The sequence below is a fragment of the Perissodus microlepis genome, chromosome 10 (genome assembly GCF_051167445.1).
Source record: "Perissodus microlepis isolate ML-2025 ecotype Zambia chromosome 10, ASM5116744v1, whole genome shotgun sequence".
NCBI classification, from domain to species: domain Eukaryota; kingdom Metazoa; phylum Chordata; class Actinopteri; order Cichliformes; family Cichlidae; genus Perissodus; species Perissodus microlepis.
This window is the reverse complement of record NC_140470.1, coordinates 20,803,963-20,816,853: the sequence shown is the minus strand read 5'-3', so window position 1 is coordinate 20,816,853 and position 12,891 is coordinate 20,803,963. Positions and strand designations below refer to the sequence as shown.

The window sequence follows — 12,891 nt, the reverse complement described above, 5'->3', positions numbered from 1 at the left end:
ACAATAATTCTGATGGCAAAAGAGCCAAACGGGACAGGCAAAAAAAAAAAAAAAAAAGAAATCTTTTAATAATTATGCCTAAGACTCAATAAGAAGTGCTAATTTTGATTTTTGATTTTTCTTTTATAGTTTCCTTAGTTGTACTGCAATAAGACCTGATAAACATGACATTTTTTGGATATGTGTTGATATTACCTCACTAATACATCCTGGGACATATAATCAAATGTACAAGGGCATTTTCTTTACCAAACTTTACTTTACTTTTCTGCACTTATTAAAAGTAACACTTGTACACACAGCTACCCTTTTTGAACTTGCAAAGTGTGTGATTTCCATTCCCCAGTGAATATCATCTGTCTCAATTCCCCTTTCTGGAGTCCTACAAACTTACAGTATTTAGTGTTACACTTGAGTGTTTTTACCTTCTCCCTTATCACTGTAGGTCCTGCAGGATAGAGGAGGCCAAGAACAGTGGCAGTGACCCAGTTTCCCCTCACTTTGGTTTACCCCGTGGAATACTGAGTGAGAAGCGCTAAAATGACAACGTTGGAAAAACACAATTTTAACTTCTGCATGGGTGGCAGATTTTTTAAGCAGAGAAAGAGAGTGAGACAGAAAAGAGAGAATATAGAGTGAAAAAAGAATAAGAGTATGGATTTGGGCTACCGTGGTCATCCCAGAAATAGACAGAATCTGATTGCTGATGGGGCTTTTGACCAGGCTGCTGCTAACCCTTATAGTTTCCTTTTAAACAGAATAAAATAGTTGAAGCCCAAGCACAAATATAGGTGCAGAGGCAGGGATAGAGGGCTCTAATGGTGCTTGTCTGGCATGACTTTTTGCCACTGACATCCCAGAAGATGTGGTCAGCGCTATTGAAAAATAATTTGATTGATCATCTCTGCCTTGCCAAATAAAGGTAGTGGTGAAAAATGCTACTTCAGCAGCCACTGGAAAATGTCCTGGGGATCATTGCAGTTCAGATTTGATTATAAAGGCATACTAAGGGGAGCCTGCTGTTTTGAACTGCAAACTATAGTCAAATGCACAGACATGAGAAATCCTCTGATTTTGGACTTTAAAGTTAAACCTTAAAGACTTGAAAAACCTGATGGGTAGATTTTATTAGCGCTTGCGATGAGTTGATGTAACCTTGCAAAAATCAAATGCATGAAGGTGATCACTCAAAGCTGACAACAGCAGTGTCAGAGCTATTAAAAGCCTTTCCCAGTGAGGCAAAAAGATTTAATTTTGTTTTCCTTCTCTGTTAAATCATCCTCAAATGTCACGATAGAAAGTAATATGGTTGATTGCCTTTGATTTGAGGTGCAATGAATACGATGCAGACACTGGGGATTATGTGGCGTGTTGCATGTTTCCTATTTTTCAAATTTGTAACAATAAACAACTAACTCACAGTAAAAACAGCCATCTGAGGAAAGACTTTTAGGTAATCAAACATGTATGATTGGAGACAGAGAGTGACGCATAAGGCTTTTAGGAATAAAGTCAATAAAACATATGCTCACTGCAAGCATCACTGTTTTAATAGATAAGATCTGAAATGTTGCCATAAAAACACATCTCCATGGGCACCCTGGGATGTGGATTATACAGAGGACAGAGTAATCTGATCCATACAACAATCCTTTTTGCATCAAAAGCTAAACTTTAAAACAATAATGAATAAAATAAAATAAAAAACATTGAAAAGGTATTCAGGTATTTTTATTTAATTAATTCACCCCCCCAAAAAATGTGTAGATATATCTTTAAATGATCTAAAAATGTTACAAAACAATCCCAATCTCCTGAGCTGAGCTGGTCTACAATACTTCTTCACTTCACTTCTGTCATTTAAATCATTATTTTCATTCATATTTTCATCCATAACACCTCTTAGACTTTTTATTATTAACACACCATCTGAAATCAATACTGAGAATGTCAAACATTTATTATCTGTTGAGATGAAAAGTGGTTTAAAAAGTTTGCATATTTACCCCCCACCAACGAGAAAAGCACGCACGTCTGTGTTGCAGTAACACCGTTATTTGGGGGGAACTCACATTAAACATCATCTCCTGATTATTGCTGTCGCCGTTTATCAAACAGTCCCATTTGTCTCATTCCTCTCTGTATTTTTCTAAAAAATAATAGCATCAATTATCCCGGTACAACCCATTATGTTCAAGTGAAAAAGGTTTCAGTGTCTCTGGTGAATAGACAGGGGAGCTATGAACAGGGAACCCTTCCCAGTAGACACAATAAACTGTGAAATGTTTGCATCATTTTAATTAAAATGATAACTCTGTTGTGGAACCAGGTTTTATCAGGATGAAGGCAGCAGATGCAAAATAACGTGACAACAAAAAAAAGCGATTATGTATTTGTGTTATCGCAAGCCATGTTCACTGCACACAGTAATTGTATTTTATGATTTTGTGCCCACAGTCACAATCCCCCTCTCCAATGTCCAATGATGGCTTATGTTTCCTAGTAGTGCTTCGAAACACCCCACCAAGAACGTTTTGGATTAGAGCAATACTGCCACTGAGACAATTCTGAAAAACCCGTAGCACACTGGGCTTACACTCACTCAGCCACACACTCTCATTCACTCACTCACACGCTCGCTCTCTCACTGCCAGATATGGGTGTCAGCCAAATGGTGCTATTTACTGGAGCAGGACTGGCACTTCTCCAGACCATAGGGGTAGCAGGCTTGGCAACGCAGATCACTGATGGACTCATTGAAGCGGTTCGCCAGCATGGACAGCTTGCTACCGTGACACAGAGAGCAGGGAGCGGAGCCCGAACCGCCACAATGCTGGCAGCTGTCAGCCTCCTGGAGACAGAAAAAACACATTAGGAGATGGAAGAGGGGTCCTGTGAGGTAAGCAAAGGGGTCACAAAGGGAGGAAGGGGTGAAAAGGAGAGGGGATGCAGGGATAAAGATTGAGCCGAAAAGGGGAGTCGGTCAAGTTTGAAGGAAAGGCTCATGTCCCCCCATATCTGAAGGCCTGTATGAAAAATGTGTGCAAATGTGAGGTTTGTTGCTTTTGAATTACAAACATCTGTTTCTGATAATAAAACACAGTTTTCCACTTAAAGTTAACACAAACATTTACAATGCCACCAAAGGCAGCGTCATAATCAGCAAACATTAACGCCGCTATCATGTATAACTGGCGTGCCTGCTGGCAAAACACTAGAAACCTTAATGATACAAAGAATTTTTCCAATAATATTTCTAATTAAATGGCTGTGGTAAGTAGCTGTGCTGCAGGATAATGTCCAGCCAGTCTGTCATTTATTATACCCAGTTGGTCATTATTGCAAAGTTTACAGTAATGAGCAGCTGCTCTGTATGTTATCAACCGAATGATGACTGAACAGAAACAGAAGCTGAGCTGTGAGGTTACATTTGAAACAGGATAATTAAAAAAAAAAAAAAACATATTCACTTAGATCCTTCATGAGTCCCAAATTGTTGTAAATGGAAGAGCTAGACAGCTTGGTATGCAAGGGTCAGCCAGAAAAAAGTCTATAACACACAAAAAAAAGTCAACAACAACAAAAAACCCTCTAAAGGTGCTGCTTTAGTAGGGCCCATTATTTGCTTCTATATGAGTGCAATACAACAGAGTCATATAAAACAGGACACAGTATTTTCCAGCAGAAAGCAGCTACAAAAATAAAATGGTGCTGAAATTCACAAGGCAAAGGGGCAGGTAAGGTTTGTCTTTCAATTACAGTTTATGTTCTCACTTATAGCTTTGGTGACTCCAAGATAAACATAAGGATGCTTGTATATTCAGCTATTATTATTTCACAATCAGGTTCATGTCCAGATTGTTGTCCAACAGTTGCAGAGAATTTTCATGTATAAAATCAAGTGTGAATCTAAGCTCTTCTTGGAAAAAAAGGAAGACGATGAATATAATGAATTGCCGCTGCTAAAGATGGTGAAGAAGAGAACGGAACAAACAGGAGTGAGATGACGAAATATAAAACAAAAAACAGGCTGAGAATGAACTTGTATGGAGGCGGAGAAAATGTGAAAATAACAAGAGAGCTGAGAAAATGATGGAGGGATAAGGGAGAAGAGAACAGTAATCATCCAAGGAGGTGAGAGGGAGGGAATAATAGCGACCTGGGTATCCTTGCTGGCTGGTAAGCAGCAGGCAGATGCTGCAAGGGCAGAGTAAAACTGTGGACTCATCAGTATTTGTTCACAGTTGTCAGATAACACTAGGACAATAGGTTGGTGGCTGTTGCAGCAGGAAGGTAGAAAAGAAAGAAAATAAGGATACAAACAAGTTTGCATTTACAAGGAAACACAGAGGAGACTTTGGTGTGAGGCAGAAACAGAAGAAGATCCTGCAGTTGTTTTCTTGAAAGCAAAGATAAAGTGAAGAAAAGATGGCTGAAGACACATGCAGAGAAAGTGGGATGGGGAGGAGGACATGGCGAGAGTGAGAAAAGCAAGAAACAGAAATGGGGTGATAAAACCTTACCACACCACTGAGAATAATTTGACCAAGGATCATTACCTTGGTATCAGTGTCGCAGATCTGTTTCTCCTCCTTCTCCGCCTCCTCCTGTGTGAAAACTGCTTTAGCCCTCCTCCTGCTCCCCCTTTCCTTGGCCTTTGGGTATCCTTCCAAGTCAATGAGAGGCACTGTGTGCTGCCGAAACATTTCAGGCTTCTTCTGCGGTGCTTTGATAATGCGCAGATTGCTGGTATAGATGATTATCTTACCAAAGTCCAACACTGGGGACTGAAAGAAATATAAAATATCAGATAATCCTGCATCATTTTCTATTAACAACATCAGTGCCATGTTGTTGTCTGTGTCTGTCTATGTCCATATGTCTCTCATCCAGAATTATGAGTTTTGTTGGTTCATGATTTCTTTTTGGTTTTTAGGAAGAAATTTATGATTTTTAGTTCTTGTGTATTCTTGTAAGCTACAACATTAAAGTTGATTTTATTTCGTTCATTCACATCTCCCCAGTCCTGCATCTGAGTCTGCATTCTGTCTGCCACACAGCTGTTTCATGACAATTAGGCCCAAACAGACAAATAATTTTAATTAACTTATACATATGCTAGATGTCGTCTACATTTCCCAACTCCAACTGCTCTCTGATATTAAGAAAAAAAGATTTCATGTTGAAAAGTGTCATCGCTTGTCTAGAAAAACATGCACATCCTCAGTGGTTATCTAGACAATGAAACAGTGCATCTGAACAGGGCAATAGCCCTAATCAATGCTAACAGCTGACCTAATTGTCTATCTACCGGCACTGTTTTGGGGGGCAATAATGTGCAAATATTTATTCTTTAATCTATTATTCATACCATTTTTGTACTTTTTATCCACTTTAAAGTTTACTGTGTTGTGTCTGACGTGGGATAGTTTTCCAGTTTCACTGTACTATTGTAAGTATGACTGTGCAATGACAATAAAGAGTTATTTTATCTTATCCTATCTTTAATAATGACAAATATCGATACTTTTTATATACATTATATTCGCTGGCCACTTAATTAGGTGCACCTTACTAGTATCTGCTTGGACCCCCTTTTACCTTCTGAACTCCTTTATTCTTCATGGCATGGATTCAACAAAGTGCTGGAAACACTCCCCTGAGATTTTGGTCCATATTAATCTGACAGCATCACAGAGTCGCTGCAGATTTGTCAGCAGCACATTCATGATGCAAATCCTATTCGCTCTGTTGGACTGGGCTCTAGTGTCTGTGCAGGCCATTTGAATATATCAAACTCCTTGTTACTGTATGTTTAAGATTCCAGTTTGAGTTGATCTGAGCTGTGTGACATTTTATGCTATACTCCTGGAAGCAGTCATCAGAAAATGGATACACTGTGCCATTGATGGACATGGTTAGAAAAAATACTCTGGTAGGCTGTGGTGTTGGTACTAACGATCCCAAATTATGCCAAGAAAATATCCCACATACCATTATACCACCCCCATTTGGTTATGCCAAATTCTGACCCCTATAATCCGGATGCTGCAGCAGAAATCGAGACCCATCAGACCAATCTTCTATCGCACAGTTTTGGAGAACCGCGCAAATAGACTCTGTGTTTGCAGCTGACATGACTGGCATCCCAGTGTGGTCTTCTGCTGCTGTAAACCATCCGGTTCAAGGTTCGAGGTCATCTTCACCATGTCTATTTTAGAGCTTTTTTAAAAAAAAAAAATTCTTCATTACATTTAACCCTTTGTTATTTTGATGGCTGCTTTCTGTGGGAACAAAGCAACCAGAGAAGATTGGCAACCTTCATCTTATTATGCAGGGATGTCTTACTGAATCCAGACTCATGTTCACACTCTCTGTAGTATTCAGGATGATGTAAAAAAAAATTTTTAATACATATATATATGAAAATATGAAAAATATACAAGCAAAATAAAAGAAACATATTGATTCAATTTATCTCTCTTACTTTAAAACTGAGAGTGAAACCCTAAAATAATGCAGCCTAGAATTATCATTAAACCTTGTTAGGTGAGGGACCTCTGTAGAACCACCGTGCCATCCTTTCAATAATGCCCTAAAAGGATAAGCTAACTCCAGATTGCTGCTCTCTACTGATAAATGTGCTAAATACTGACTTGGTGACCAGGGCCAAGCATTCCTTTGTTTGGAGGATAAAGGAATGAAACTGACATCAAGCCAGCAGGCAATGTGGCTGACCTCCCTTTTAGCCTGCTGCACTAATGAAGCTGCTGCCGTTGTAGCTCAGTAAAAATGCATTTTTCAGTCAGATTAACAATTTTATTGCTTTTGTTGCACAAATTTCATTGAGCAGCATGCAGCTGATGTTCTAATTGCCTAAGATCCCTGTTTCATATTTTAAATCTGGATTGTATGTTTTGTTTTTGTGTAGCCATAAATTAATTATTACATAACTTTGCATTCACTGATAATTGTGTAATGCTTTACTGTGGTGTGTCTGCTTGCTTTTCAGTACATGGACTCTTACTATGCATGTGTATAGTGTATAGTGTAAATCACTGAAATCAGTTTTTAGGTGTGACAACTGGCCATAAAACATATTGAGAAGATCATGTAAACAGTGTAAAAACAAAACAAAAAAATCTTGATCTGCATAATATAGAACTCAAGATCATTCATTAAACCAAATATATTAGAAATTTACAGTTAATTGCTAGCTCAAATCTGTAAAATCTGCGGTATAGCTCGTTGGTGTTTCTTTTAGCATCGCATGGTCTGACTTTGGGCTAAATTTGTTGATAAGTCTGCATTGTTTTTTTACACACCTGAATGCTCCAGAGCAGAAATCTTCTGCTTTCACAGAGGTGGTCACAGTTAATCACAAGCATCTACAATGAAAACTCTTTTTCACATGACAGAAAATCTAAAAAAAAAAAAAAAGTTCAATAATTGGGTGGCACATAAATATAAGAAAAGTGCGATTAAGAGTTTATGAGTTTAAGAGTTTATTAAGTTTATGAAACATTAGTTTTTGTCTTGATTGGCTTTTATTCTTGTCAAAAATTATTTTTAGTTTTCTTACATAAAAAAAACTATTAATGAAGACAGATAATTGCTATCATTAAATCCAGATGGTGTATTTGCCAAAACTATAAATGTATTATTCTAAATCAACTGATGCATGTAAGTTATCAAGCTTCCTCTACAGTATATGCCACAAAGTAGCTACGAACTGCCCATGGAGACAACCGTTGATATTTGGTCAGCTGTGATGTGCTGTGATTTACAGTACATGCTGTAGACAGGGATGGTTATTGCAAAACAATGTGATGAGAAAACTTTTACAAACCCAAAGTATTTGTTTGTGCATTATATACTGTTTCATATACCAATCTGGACCAATCTGAATATCACAAGGTACAGCTGATACTGGCCAGCCTCTTTTTTATGTATACATTGTTCCACTGTAACCCTAAGTGTCTGTATATCAGTGCTTTCATTTTATATGCAGAGAGAAACAATGACACTTTATGCTTTCCATAAAGCATCATTGAGATGCTAATGACTCAATTTCGTTGCCAGTATGTTTTCTTGAGAATAAAAGTTAACTAAATCGTTCGTGAAACTCTTAATAGCGACTGACTGTTTTGGTTCCAGCTCATTTAAACTGACAAGTGAATTAGAGTCTTTCAGAATTTACAAAATCTGAATTATCAGAACCAAATGGACAGTGTCCAAAACGTATTTACTGAATTAATCTTGTTTTTTGGCAAAACCTTGAACAATTATATACAGTTTGCATATAAACACATTTTAACTGCCATGTGTGGCATAACAGCTGATGGGTGGCAGAAAACATGCAGCACAGATGCCATTGCATTAAAAAAAATGCTACAAAATTGTTCACATTTGTTGCTAATGACATGATAAAACCAGTAAACACCAGTTTGCAGTGCACAGAGAGCAGTGAAAATAAAAAGGCACTAAACACTTATATTAATTAATTTAAAAAAAAAAGCATGCTGCTTAAGAGATTAAGTGGTGTTGTATCTACACATCACAGATAACTGATGTGCTAGCACAAAAAAACACGCATAGTTACCATTTCTTTTTAAACAAAACTAACAGTTTCATAGCATTTCTGCACAAACAATGTGATTCCCATATAGCCATTGACTGAAAACTTGTCATGCCATAGCATGGAGTGCACCCAGATTAATGTAAAAACCAAACAGTTACAGTTTCACGACTTTCAGTAGTCCATAAGATTAAAAGCAGTCACACTGACTTCTGTGTTTTCTCAACCCTTTAAACTGACTTAGACCCAAATTTCAGGTCCTTATGTAGCAAGTGTACAACACAAACTTAGAACGATCTAAGATGAGGTCAAAGCCTTTTCTCTGGTATCCTCTAGCTCAAAAACGTGACGCTGATGAATAACTATCTTGTTTACCATATGCTGTAAGATGCAACAAGTCAGTGAGTCAAAAGTAAATGTTTTACTTGTATATGCGAGTAAAGCATTGATCTTGACCATCATATATGATTTATTTGTAAGTTGGAAAATAATCTGTAGTTCAGCAGTTAACAGTTAGCAGTTAAGTTTCCCAGCTCAGGATCAGGGAGAAGACACGAATGCCTGGGAGGGTTTCGTCAGAAAGGGCATCCGGCATAAAAAATCTGTGCAAATCAAATATGCAACCTCTTGCAAAAGGAGCAGCTGAAAGAATCTTTATTTTTTTTTCCCATGACTTCTTCTTATGTTACAAATGAAGCACCTTTCATGAAATCTGACACCTCAGCCTAGACCTATGCATAAAGCACATTCCTAGCCTCACAATTCATGCCCAAACATAGAGTTCTTTAAATTAATGAAGTCTGAAAACAATGTGTTTAAAATTTTGAGAAAAACAGACATATATAATTGTCACTGTTAGTGAAAAACCTACAATAACTCAACTAAAATATAATATCAAATTCTGGATTTTTACCTTGCTGTCTCCCTCTCCTTCCTCAGTCTGGCCAACTGCAGGTTTGTAGCTGCCCATTCCTCTATATACATTTATTCTCTGGGCTATGAGCCCTGTTGGAGGATAGACACCTGGGTACAGAATAAAACATGTTGTCAGGCTACAGTGAGAACTTGTATACAGTATTACAGACTCAAGTGCAGTTTTCATCTGTAGCAACAGCATGTGCTCTATTTCTAACACATCGATGTGCAGTGATCACTTAGAGCCAACTACTGAAACCAAGCCTATAAACAGTGGTATCCAAAGCGGCTGGTGGGAGTGTGGACCAGCAAAAGACATCCAAAGTGGTAGAGTCCATTTCCTTAGAGCTGTTTTTCTTATTGGGTGTGGATAAGTTGTGGAACACTTAAAATATTGCGACCGTGTCCAATCAACTTGCAATCGCTCTGCCTTTGAAATGGTCGCTTTGAAGAGGGAGACGAGGCTTGAGGCCACTCTAGTCAGTTGCCCTCTTCAAACCAACTCTGTTGCATCAAAACAGTGATAAAATGGTGATAAAGTGGCAATAAGATGGGTTCAGATTGCTATCTTATTTCCCCAATCTATTTGTGATAATACAGCAATCGGCTGTGACAAATAATGCATTTGTTGCCGTCTGTTGCAATTCTTTTGCCCTCTGATGTAGATGGCAACCAGTAGACCATGCAGAATTCACACACGTGGCACAACTCTCTCAGCCACAGACTGAGACAGATGGAAATAGGACAATACAATTTATAAATTTAGAATATCTAAATGTATGTAAAGTACAATCAAAGATGAAGATACTTCATTTAATCAATGACCATAAATCTACTTAGAGATGTGTACAGTAGACCTGCATAAAGCTTCAAGATCATCAAGCAAGAAACAGATGACTAACAGCTGACTAATCAACAACATTAGCTGGTTATAAACTCCCATTATACCAGCTAATCTTAAACTTGAGTGTCCTAAAAATAATCACACTTTTCCTCTGATAAATAGTGTGATTACATTCTCAGATCATATGAAAGTTTATTTGTTAAGTGTTTGACTCCCACATTGTTAGCTCCACTTCAAAAGAGTTTTACTAACGCCAGCTAATAGCAGCAAAACCAACAATGCTAACCAACATAAACGTTCAGGATATTCTCAGCAACTCACTTCAGTATCACTGTCATGAGACAGAAATGAGCTTCATCTACTTGTATTGTACACCTTTTATAAAGTTTTACAGCCTCCTCCAGCGCAAATAGAAGTGGACACCTGGCATATTTGCAGGTGAGGTAACACTGACACCTTACGATCACTACAGATGAACAGCAGCCAGAGAATTCTGCACTACAGCAGCCGGTATAGTTAGGACTATGCATTTGAACTGGGAGGGTAAGAAAAGAGAATTCAGCTGACTGAAACTACTGACATCTAGTGGGGAAATTTTACACACAGTACCTTTAAATACATTGATTAGGCAGTCAAATAATCATCTCGGTCACCAACATCAAAATGGGCTTTAAATTCATTTTATGCTACTGGATTCATGTTACTGGATTAACTGTGCATGTTTTTACTTTAATGGTGGAAAAAAAGATCACTTTATGCAAACAACTACACCTTGCTTGCCTTGCCTGCTCCCAGTTTACATGCAGTACTGCCCAAACAAACAATCCTAAGGGCAACCATGCATATAAAGTAAAAACCCACTCTGTTGGTCTCCATGAGTGTCCTCAAACCCACAGAGCTGCTCCATCTCGAGGTGGCTGGGAGGGATTTTGCGGTGGATAAAGCTGTGAGGGTATTTCTCCTCGGGGCTGTCCAGCTCTTGACCGTCCTCGTACACGTGCTTCAGCACTCGGCCACTGTAGGATGATGCCAGCTTGAACCTCACCTGCAGTTTGGAGTGGAAGGTGACATCTTTGATTCCATTGCTTGTTGTTGCTTGTCACACCAAAAACATTAATTAGTAACTAATGAGTGATTAACAAGTAACTGTAGAGTTTCTTTTATCTTATAGTACAAAGCACGTTGAGGTGATTGTTGCTGTGAGTGGGGCTATATAAATAAATAGAATATAGGTAGGTTCATAAGCAGAAAAATATGGTATCTGACCATGTGTGCAAATATTTGCAGAATGTTAATACACACATCAACAGTCCTGTGTCATTCTCTATTTGCAGCTTCACAGCATGAGCTGCAAACAGAGAACTCTTTAACTATGTGCTTAAAATCACCTGCTAATAGTTTTGCAATTGTTTAGAAAAAAGAGAGAAAGAGGAGGCTTGATAATTGAAACGACCTTAACATGTCTTTTCCTCTGAAACATTTATAACGGTGAAACCTATAATTTCAAAATAAAGTGGTGTCATAAGAACTCACCTTTCTTGGCTTGGTGTCTTCATAGCGCTGATTCAGTTTTCTCTGGAGTTCCTCCATGATGGCTGATTGAAGAGTGGATGCAGAAAGGGGGTCACTCCATCCAATGAGCTCCTTACCTTCTTCTAGCTGGACACCGTGGAGCCTGCTGTGCTGAAGGGTTGTTTGTAAGGATGGATAAATTCAAACTTGGATTAATATACAGCTCGATGGAAGCACAGCAGCCGGACTAAAGAGCTGTAAGTAAGGAGTGGGCGGATGACAAAGATAGGATGGCAATGCTCTCTCTCTGTGTCCTGCCTCCAGAGTTTGCCTGTACCTGCTGTTTTAAGGGACCCACCTTTCTAGCTCTCAGTGCTAAATTATTCACAGATAGATCGAGTGTACAAAAGGGTGGTTGCGAAACCAGAAGCCCTGTCATCAAATAATTATGATCACAAAAATAGAAAGCATTTGGAGCCTGCGTGTTGCTCTGTGTGTTTGTGTGCAAAATGGAGCGAAAGAGAGAGTAAGGCAGTGAGTATGGGTACATGTGGGAGTTGTTAGATAGTTGTAGCTGCAGCCTGTCATTGGACAGGAGCCGAGAGTATCTGTGGTGGAAAGTAAACATGGCATTTGATGTCTGTTGCTGTCATAAAGAAAACATTTAGCCTTATCAAAATATCTCTATAATTAGCGAGCTTCAAGTGGCATCTGACTGAAATAACATATTACTTTTGTAATGTGTCTTCACATTATTATACTGTTAACAGATTGAGTGGCTCATCCCTGAAAGTCTAATCTGAAGTGCCCTGGAAGTGAAACACTAGTGTTCTAATTTATATGTGCTTGGGTCTGATTGATGTAAATTTCATCAACAAAGAGTGAACACAAGGCTCCAAGAAGACCTCTGTGTGACCTCTCAGTGTGACTCTGTGCTACCTGCACTATGAAGGTACCTTCTACATATGAGTCTTTCAAGTGGACTATGCAATAGGATTATAAGAACTTTCCCATTATACCTGTTATCCATGTCTGCAAATTG

At 38.4% G+C, this 12,891-nt stretch overlaps 1 protein-coding gene across 1 annotated transcript; it reads right to left on the bottom strand.

Moving 5' to 3' along the window:
- Nucleotides 1-1,528: 1,528 nt before the first annotated feature.
- grxcr2 (glutaredoxin and cysteine rich domain containing 2) lies at nt 1,529-12,385 on the bottom strand. Its single transcript, XM_084940636.1, has 5 exons — nt 11,871-12,385; nt 11,199-11,382; nt 9,492-9,601; nt 4,560-4,787; nt 1,529-2,851 (listed from the first exon to the last, which is right to left on the bottom strand). The coding sequence occupies exons 1-5, from the start codon at nt 11,925-11,927 to the stop codon at nt 2,678-2,680; spliced, it is 753 nt and encodes a 250-aa protein (XP_084796762.1). The 5' UTR covers nt 11,928-12,385; the 3' UTR covers nt 1,529-2,677.
- Between the last annotated feature and the right edge of the window lie 506 nt (nt 12,386-12,891).

Coding starts and splice junctions, on each gene's coding strand:
- grxcr2 (XM_084940636.1), bottom strand. CDS start 11,927: ATGGAGGAACTCCAGAGAAAACTGAATCAGCGCTATGAAGACACCAAG. Junction 11,383..11,870: donor AAGACACCAAGCCAAGAAAG/GTGAGTTCTTAT, acceptor TCCAAACTGCAG/GTGAGGTTCAAGCTGGCATC. Junction 4,788..9,491: donor AAGGAGAGGGAGACAGCAAG/GTAAAAATCCAG, acceptor TATTTCTTTCAG/TCCCCAGTGTTGGACTTTGG.